The 9053-nt window shown below is 46.1% G+C and overlaps 2 protein-coding genes across 3 annotated transcripts; one reads left to right on the forward strand and one right to left on the reverse strand.

Annotated features, from left to right (window-relative positions):
- Positions 1-464: 464 nt before the first annotated feature.
- On the forward strand, positions 465-2528 carry LOC123052813 (pentatricopeptide repeat-containing protein At3g62470, mitochondrial). Its single transcript, XM_044476161.1, has one exon. It carries the CDS (start codon positions 517-519, stop codon positions 2446-2448), a length of 1932 nt encoding a protein of 643 aa, XP_044332096.1. The 5' UTR covers positions 465-516; the 3' UTR covers positions 2449-2528.
- Positions 2529-5097: 2569 nt separating this feature from the next.
- On the reverse strand, positions 5098-8124 carry LOC123052822 (uncharacterized). 2 transcript variants are annotated; one of them, XM_044476171.1, is made up of 7 exons: positions 7747-8093; positions 7537-7608; positions 6933-7000; positions 5791-5917; positions 5589-5672; positions 5359-5469; positions 5098-5268 (listed from the first exon to the last, which is right to left on the reverse strand). In XM_044476171.1, the coding sequence occupies exons 1-7, from the start codon at positions 7897-7899 to the stop codon at positions 5200-5202; spliced, it is 684 nt and encodes a 227-aa protein (XP_044332106.1). In that variant the 5' UTR covers positions 7900-8093; the 3' UTR covers positions 5098-5199. The 2 variants fall into 2 exon arrangements, with proteins under 2 accessions (XP_044332106.1, XP_044332102.1); XM_044476167.1 differs by having other exon boundaries at positions 5589-5917; positions 7747-8124.
- Between the last annotated feature and the right edge of the window lie 929 nt (positions 8125-9053).

Genomic DNA, 9053 nt, shown 5'->3' on the forward strand with positions numbered 1-9053 from the left:
TGTTGTATCGGGTGGTTGCTATGTCTATATAGCGGGGCGAAAGCCTATTTCGTCAATCTAAGGAGTAAAGACACATTTGTGAAGCTGAAGTGCGTAAAGAATAGCAACTTATATGTCATTTGTATCACTAGAATGGCTATTTATTCAGTTAATTTTTTTTATTTGTTGAGGAGGCGAAGATGGCAGGTGAAGAAGAAGAAAAAAAAGAGTGATTTATAAGGTTAAAAAAAGTCGATGATGATGTCTCATGTGCATAATAAGCATCCTAAAGGATATCATTGGTGTTTAAACACTAGATGTGCATGCACGGGCACTGACCTAGTTTTTTTAGAAAACTTCTACTATGACTGGTGCTATTTAATCAATGAAGAGCCGTATTTGACTAAAAAAAACTACCACCATAAAACCAAAATGGGCCAACTCTACTAAGACGCAGAATGGTTTTTAACGGACCCAGCCCAGTGGAGACGACAACAAAACCATACTACCACGGTCCTGCTAACCCAACATTATTCCATGGCCGTCAAGCCCAAACCCGCAACCTCCGCTTGCCTCGCCGCCGCCGTCCATGGAGACCTCCAAATCGCCGGCGCGGCCCTTCTCGCCGCCGCGGGAGCCCTCCGCGGCGACGGTGCTGCTGTGCCCTTGCCTGGTGCTCCTCATCCTCGCCCTCATCGCCACATCCATCGCCCTCACGGTCCACTTCCGCCTCTATTGCCACTCCCCTGTCGGCCACCTCATCTCCCCCCACCGCTGCCCGCGCCACATCTGACCTGCGGCGCAAGCAACCTCCGGGGCGAGGGTGCGGGCGCGGGCCTGCTACCCAGTCGTGCGCTACCTCTACTTTCAGCGAGATCCCGTTTCCTCCCCGCCTCGTCGCCGGCATGGGGGACCGACGCGCCGTTCCGACTCGCTGGGTCAAGATGCCTCTCGACCTCCTCGTCCTCCGCCTCGGAAGACGACGACGAGGGGGTCTCGCCGCCGCAGGTGCCGTCGAGCCACCCGGAGCACGTGGGCCGCTTGTGCGCCGCCATCGCGGACGTCATCACCGCTGGCGCCGACGCGAACCTGGAAGCAGCGCTCTCCGCGCTGTCGCTGCCGCTCTCCGAGGTGCTCGTGATTGCTGTCCTCGACCGATTCAATCACGCACACAAGGCATCACGCCGCTTCTTCCAGTGGGCCGCCGCATCTGGGGGGTTCGCACACACACCCGTCACCTACTGCAAGATGCTGCACATCCTTGGCAAGGCGAGGCAGTTCGAGACGATGGTTGCACTAGTCCATGAAATGGGGAAGGCAGGCGCCCTTTGCATGGACGCCTTCAAGATTTCCATCAAGTCGTTCGCCGCCGCTGGTGAGATCAAGAATGCAGTTGGTGTGTTCGAGATGATGAGGGTGCACGGCTTTGATGATGGGGTGGAGTCGTTCAATTGCTTGCTATTCGCTTTGGCCCATGAGGCGCTGGGGAAGGAGGCAGCTCAGGTGTTCAGCAGAATGCATGACCGGTACACTCCGGACTTGCGCTCATACACAGCCATGTTGATGGCATGGTGCAATGGAAAGAACCTGGTGGAGGCTGGGCGGGTTTGGAATGAGATGCTGGAGAAGGGGATGAAGCCAGACGTTGTCGTGCACAACACAATGATTGAGGGGTTGCTTCGTGGGCAGAGGCGGCCTGAGGCTGTGAAGATGTTTGAGCTGATGAAGGCAAAGGGGCCTCCCCCAAATGTGTGGACTTACACAATGTTGATTCGAGACCATTGTAAGCGGGGAAAGATGGACATGGCAATGCGGTGCTTTGAGGAGATGCAGAAGGGTGGGTGCCAGCCGGATGTTGCTACCTATACGTGCTTGCTTGTGGGATATGGGAATGCAAGGCGAATGGATAGAGTGACTGCGATGTTGGAAGAAATGGCACAGAAGGGGTGCCCCCCTGATGGCCGAACGTACAATGCACTGATTAAGCTGCTCAAGAACAGGAATATGCCAGATGATGCAGTAAGGATATACAAAAAGATGATAAATAAGGGGCTTGAACCCACTGTCCATACGTACAACATGATGATGAAGTCGTATTTCCTTGGCGGGAGGAACTATGCAATGGGTTGCTCAGTGTGGGATGAGATGCATCGGAAGGGGATTTGTCCTGATGTGAACTCATACACTGTGTTTATTAATGGTCACATACGACATGGCAGACCTGAGGAAGCATGTAAATTTATCGAAGAGATGATCCAGAAAGGGATGAAGGCTCCACAAATAGACTACAACAAATTTGCTGCAGACTTCTCCAAGGCTGGGAAGCCGGACATATTGTTTGAATTAGCTCAGAAGGTGAAGTTTACAGGGAAATCTGATGAATCTAATGTGTTCCATCAGTGGGGAGAGAGAATGAGAAGTCGGGTCAAGCAGACTGTCCCTAATCAGACTAGGAGCAGGACGTTGTAAGATTAAGATGTTTGTAATGGTGTTTGGAATTTTAGAATGTGCTCCTGCTATTTATGAAAGAGGTGCTGTAGTTTCTCTGATGTTGTATAGTACTCCCTCCGTCCGGAAATACTTGTCCTAGAAATGGTATTTCCGGACGGAGGGAGTAATACTTTATTGAAGATTATGTCTCCTGTTTGTTAGACCCAAAATATGCACCAAGTCATGATTAAGTTCTAGTTTCTGTGAAACTCAGGTGTACTGCACATCAAAGCATCACTCTGCAATTGTTTTGTAGGTACTGTAGTGGCCTAGTATGCACCTTCCATTGGATCAATCATATCTTTCTATCTTGCAGTGGCTCGACCACATCTTCCAATTTAATGATCTTAGATGCTTATGGTTGTGCTTGTTAAGCAGTATTAGTATTTAGACTAATACGGACCCCTAGATCGATACTGATACTCCTTAACAGTGTGATGCTGATATGTAGGCTTAGACATTGGAACCAGCTGGAACTTAAGGGCTACGTGCACCTGCTTGATGTCACCTAGCAATTTACACCCTTTTGAGTTTGAAGATAACAAAATTCATCAAACAAGTTGACTTTGTCGTTTTGGGTGCACGTTCATTGCATATTCTGTAGAGAAATATATAACCAAATTATATGTAGCTTGATGGATACCTATGCATGCATGCTTGTAGCCTTGTAGAAAGTTAGAAATAATGCATGCTTAAGGTGTCATCATGGTGTTTGATGGAAGTTCTTTGTCGATGCTATCCTGTAGCGAAATATGAGCCACTGTGACAAAAATTATTGCCACATGGTCCATACACTGCTCATATTTATTGAGTCCACTCTAATACAGTGATTCGAGTCCCAGTATTACTCCTGTGAGTATGATTTTGTCTAGTTTTCTGCATTACTATCTCTTGTCGTAAATTTCTATCAAAGTGCCTTTTGCAAAGTAAAGCACCCCGACAAACCTATGGTCTTTCTGACAGGAACTGTTTCACATTACATGTTATCAATAATTTCAGTTAAGTTCAATTGTCCATTCACCAACCTTCACTACTAATTGTCAAGATTATTCATGATCCGGCAGAAGCATTCTTACACGTCAAGCAATATTGTATCAGCCTTTCAGGTTAAGGCATGCACTTGTGGCGCACACTGCCAAAGAATTGTCCAAATTATACAGTCTATTGACTGCAGAATTATAGATGATACCCTTTTTGATCATTCTTGAAAACACTTGAAGCTTGTTGCTCTTTGAAGTTTCAACTTCTGAATTCTTCTTTATCATTGGTTACTTAATTAGTCTGAGATATATGTAAGGCGTGTAGCACATTTTGTTAAGCAAGATAGTTATCTATATGATTTTGCGAATTGCTGTATAGTAGCTCCTTGTATGATATCCTTTAGGCATGTTTCTGTCAGTAGGCCAATTATCTGATTCTTTGTTGTTTCTGTTCTTAGACTATTGCAAATAGGACCAATTCATGATTGGCAAATGCTTAAAATCAGGAAAACGGTTATCAAAGATATTGATTGCACCATTGGCTTTTACCTAAATGATGGAATTTTGCAGCTATCTACAGCTTGGAAAGTGGATGACCGTCGGCTATCTTATATGGAGATGGCGTTCTTTTGATACTACTACAGTCTGGCAATCTGCTGACCTAGTGACCTGAGATTTAGCTCCTCGTGGTTTATAACATCCCGATGTTGGTCCTTTCGGTGCTAGATCTGCATCTTTCTGTTCTCTACTAAATGCTACTGTGCAGATTACATATATTTCTTGCATGTAGACATTTTCTTTACTCATGCATCATGTAACAATTATTTATCACATCTTCTTATCCGTTTGTTACATGGTACCTGCTGTGTTCCATTAGCTGGATTTACACGAGGCCTTGTATCTTAATATGTCCCAGAACACATGCTAGCCTTTTTGGTCTACCATGTGGTGAGTGCTTCCAACTTGGCACTTGGTTGGTATGAGGCACTAGCTAACATATACTATTGAGCCCCCGTGAGTACTGCTGCACACTTATGTTTGGTGAATTCACTTTATTCTGATCCCCACTCTTAATTAAAATTCAAACCTGACAGGCAAGACTGCAGTGATCTAGATCTTGTTTTCTGTTCATATTATTCCTGCATTAATCTTCCCAGGACCATTTGGTTAGTTAGAGAGAAGAAAAAGAAAATACTGAGTGCGAGATCTTCTTTTTTCTTTTCATATTACTCCTACATTAATCTTGCAAGCCATTTGTTGTACTGCTACCATCCTTGGTACAGATTCTGATATATCTGCTTGAGAAGCCTAACCTGGATGAGAGGATTGTCTCAACTCGGATTTCGTGTGTGGGGGGGAGGGAATAGGGTACATGGATATTTTTCTGCTTGGTTTGTAACACATACCCTTTCTAAAATCCATTTCAAGTGTTATGGGGTGGTGCCGTTTTTATGATTGTCTTAGTTATTTCTCTCCAGTTGCCCATGGAAAAGTTTTTTTTTTTTGAGGAATCAAAGTTGATCTTTTTATAGCGCACGGAAGTGAATTCATACGCAGGGACATTTTCACAAAAAAAACACTCTTATTTGAGCCTTTATTCACATTTGAGGCCTCCATGCCATAGTGAACTGTGCTAGACTGCAGCAACTGTAATTTTCAACTTTACTATATAAATATTTATTTATATGAATGGTTTACAACTGATGGAATTGATTGAACATTGCCCCCTGCAATACAGTATGTGCAGTATTCATTGAATGCTAATTACAAGCTGCTGCTGCTCCTGGCTACGCCTGGATGCATTCCTTCTTCTTTGCTCCTGCAGAAACAGAGGAAGAGAGAAGATACATGAGCACTTCAGTCAACCACACCATGTTCCTAGGAATGACAGATCAGAAGTCAGACTGACCTCAAGCAGCTGATGCAACCGGTACTGGCGCCGCCCGTGCTGAATCATGCGGATCACCCTCATGACGGCGTAGAGCGGCAGCAAGATCCCCGCGGCCCGAAGAATGTACATCTGCAATGCAAAAACCCTCAGCTGTTAGTTGCTTCGTCATCTGATCGATCTGTTAACAGTTTGTTACTCTGTTCTCTTCTTTTCAGATCGAAGCGCGCCGACGAATGTGGCTCACTCACCGTGAGGAGGCTGAAGGCACAGTGCTCCGCGGCCTTGATGGTCACCACGGCGATGAGATGCCACACCAGCAGTATGATGGTGAACTGCGTGCACAGAAGTTTCAGAGATCAGAACCGAGGTGACAGACAGCTCTGACCTGTCCGGTAACGGACAGAAATGCGGTTGGTTCAGTTTTGTGCCAAGCCAGGCAACAGCTCGTACTGTTATCGCCAACGGCCGGCACCATGAGCAGCCGGCGGGATCCGGGCCGTCCATCGGTCCGTCGGACGCCGCATTCTGCATCCCCTGGTGCCCATCCAGCTCCTCCTCCTCCTCATCATCGTCCTCGCTGCATCAGAATGGACAAGTACAGCATCAGGCAATGTTTAGTTGAGTTGATGGACGGCACATCATTCTGCTCTGCCGTGCGGGCAAAGAGAAGATCGAGGGGGGGCGCAACGTGGGGGCTGCGTCGCATTAGCTGGAATCAAACGGTGGGCCGGGCTGGACTGGACTGGATGAGCATTGACATTGCCGGTTTGGTGAGATTTGGAGTTTTTGGACGCACGCCTTTGACAGGATACCTCCCTCTCGGCAACGCAAAGCAACAGCCCACATGCACAGGTCAGTGTTCTTCTGGCTGTCTTTTCTCTTTCGTCTTGGGCATCAACACGGGATCACAGAGGATCAGTTGGTGCTTACCACCTACCGGGTGTCGCCGTGTCGGGGCCGTCGTACGAAAGGCGTCGTCGCCGACCGGCGACACATTTTTGCGGTGCTGGTGCTACTGGGTTCCTTTCCTTCTCTACTACTACTACAGCAAGCAGCAATGTAGCATCGCTTGGATCTTACTACTAACATATTGATGATCCGAATCCCGTGGTCCCTAAGCGGCCTACTAGATCGTAAGGTATACCTGCCCTGTGGGGCCTGGGAATGGATGGAATTAAGCTGATGAGGTCGACCTGGGGGGTGGGTGTCTACCTGGCTGGCTCACCATTTAAAAATGATGATCAATGGCGACAGATCTCATCAGCAACCCCTCCCTGGTGGTTAGCACGGACACACCCACCCTGATTGCCTTCGCATGATTAGTTGCTGTTCTGAAAAGAATGTGGTACCTAATCATGTGTATGGGCATGACACCAGTGCTGCTACTGGAGATAAGACCGCTGCATCATATACACATATATATATACTGGCCAGCTAGGCTTGGTGGGAGTGGGATTAGGATTGGCTGGCCTTATCCTAGACCTAGAGTGTGTATCTGATCCATCCATCCAACAGCTTGAATTGACAACGCAACAGTTTTTCCGTTCGGCCGTTTTGTACTACCATAGTAATGAGAGAGGGGTGGGGCCTACCTGGCAGTAACCAGCACCTCAACGGCCGGAGCTTTCTTGGGAGGGACTGTGTAGCCTGGCTCGAAACCCTGTCAACAAAAGGATTATCAACTTAATTAGAATAACAAAGATGAAGACACCTTATACGGCTCGAAACCCTGTCAACAAAAGCATTAACTCAATGAAAATACTACTCTGGTCCTACTAAAGATGAAGGCACTTTATATGAATGGAGTGTGCTGTAATCGACAGCAGCAAGTCCTTGCTGCGAAAGCTGGGCAGGGGATATTATTATACACGAGGACGTTGCACCAGCCCAGTTGTTGATTGATTATTATTACACGAAAAGGCTAGAGCGAGCTACTTTGTTCCTCCTCAAAGGCTTCTATTGCTTCGCGTGTACAGAATCAAGTACCACATGTGGGCACTTGATTAGGATTATGTATGTATGGATCACAAAACAGAGTTAGTGGGCGCCTGCCCCCACAAGGCCACGCCTTAGCTTTCGGCCACCTCTAATAAGATCACATTTCATGGACGGGCTAGCAACGGGACGAAATGAATGATGCGATCACAATACAATCCCCACAAGAAATCGAGGAGGGTGCAGAAATGGCGAACCGACCTGAAGACAAATCTCGCAGAGGGTGCTCCCCTTCTCGTCGCACCACCTCTGCACACACCCCCTGTGCGCGTACTGCGTACACGCATGAACAAAACATATCGATTAGACACGGTAAGAACACCAACATGGACGATCGGCCAAGAGATTAGCATGCAAGCAGTTAACTGACAGAAGGCTAGGCACGGGAGAGATGACGATCCATGTATGTACCTTGAGAGAGCCGGAGCACGCGCAGGGAGACTCCATTGCGGCGGAGCTCTCGTCCTCCTCCTCATGGCAAATCCGGCACTGCCTCATGGCGTAGAAAGAGGAGGCGTAGGAGGAAGAAGAAGAAGAAGAAGAGAGGTCGTCTTCTTGTTCCATCGGTTCGTCTCTTGCTTCCAATTCAATGGCGGTCGTAGCTATCCTTTCTTTTCCTCTCTCTTTCCGTTCTTGTAAGCCGTAAGGGGTGGGGTTTAAATAGGCACCAAAAGGCAAAGAGCGAAATCCAAACGCTGTGACGTGCGCCCACCACCTAATGCTTACCAACCACTGTGGGGAGGGAGAAGAGAGACGGTGCCCTCTGTTCCTTGGGTGAACCAGCTGCTGTCAGCCTATCATATGCAATTATGGGAACCTAACCAATTGGCCGCTGTTAGGCGCGTAACCTTTGGCTTTTAAAAATTCTGCTCTCTGGTGGATGCCACCAGCTACCATTTACACCGAATTGAGTACACATGCTCTCTCTTTTTGTACGGTATAAGAGATTTTATTTTTTTGGAAGAGAAATTCCCTGTGTTGCCTTTGTTTATGGTGCCAATGTAAAATTTATTTGAGCCGTCCATTCATGAGATCATGGGCTCATAATGTTTGGTTGTCATTTTACTCTTTATTCGTTGCGTGTCATCATTGGTGCGATTCAAACATACCATCTCTTCTAATTAGGGCGCGTGCAATGGTGCTATGTTAGCAATGCCACCTAGGGTGATTGTTTAGTTGGAAGAGAAAAAAATTGAGAAAAAAGGGCTTGTCTTCTCTTAGCTAAGTGATGGTCTCTTATTTTTTTTAGAACCTGATGATCTACTAGTAATCGTGTAAGTGCAATGCACGTTATATCAGAGAAGATATTAAATGTATTACACATTAATATTAGGAAAAATATTGATTGCACGTTAATATTAGGTAGAATATAATTACCACGTTATATTAGAAAAATATATTAGTTGCATTGCATATTGATATTAGGAATGATATTGATTGCACGTTAATATTGGGTAGAATATAATTAGGGTGTGTCTTAGGCACATCTAGATGTGCTCTAGTTATTGCACATCTAAGTGAGTGAGTCAAGCATAAAGAGGAAAAAAAAAAAAGAGTATCCACACGAATCTCAACGTAAGATCAATGACATAGGATTTAGATGTGCAATACTTATAGCACATCTAGATGTGCTTTAGCAAAACTGATATAATTACCATGTTATATTAGAAAATATATTAATTGCATTCATATTGATATTAGGAAAGATATTGATTGCA

Source organism: Triticum aestivum, chromosome 1A (assembly GCF_018294505.1).
Source record: "Triticum aestivum cultivar Chinese Spring chromosome 1A, IWGSC CS RefSeq v2.1, whole genome shotgun sequence".
In the NCBI taxonomy this organism is placed as follows: Eukaryota; Viridiplantae; Streptophyta; class Magnoliopsida; order Poales; family Poaceae; genus Triticum; species Triticum aestivum.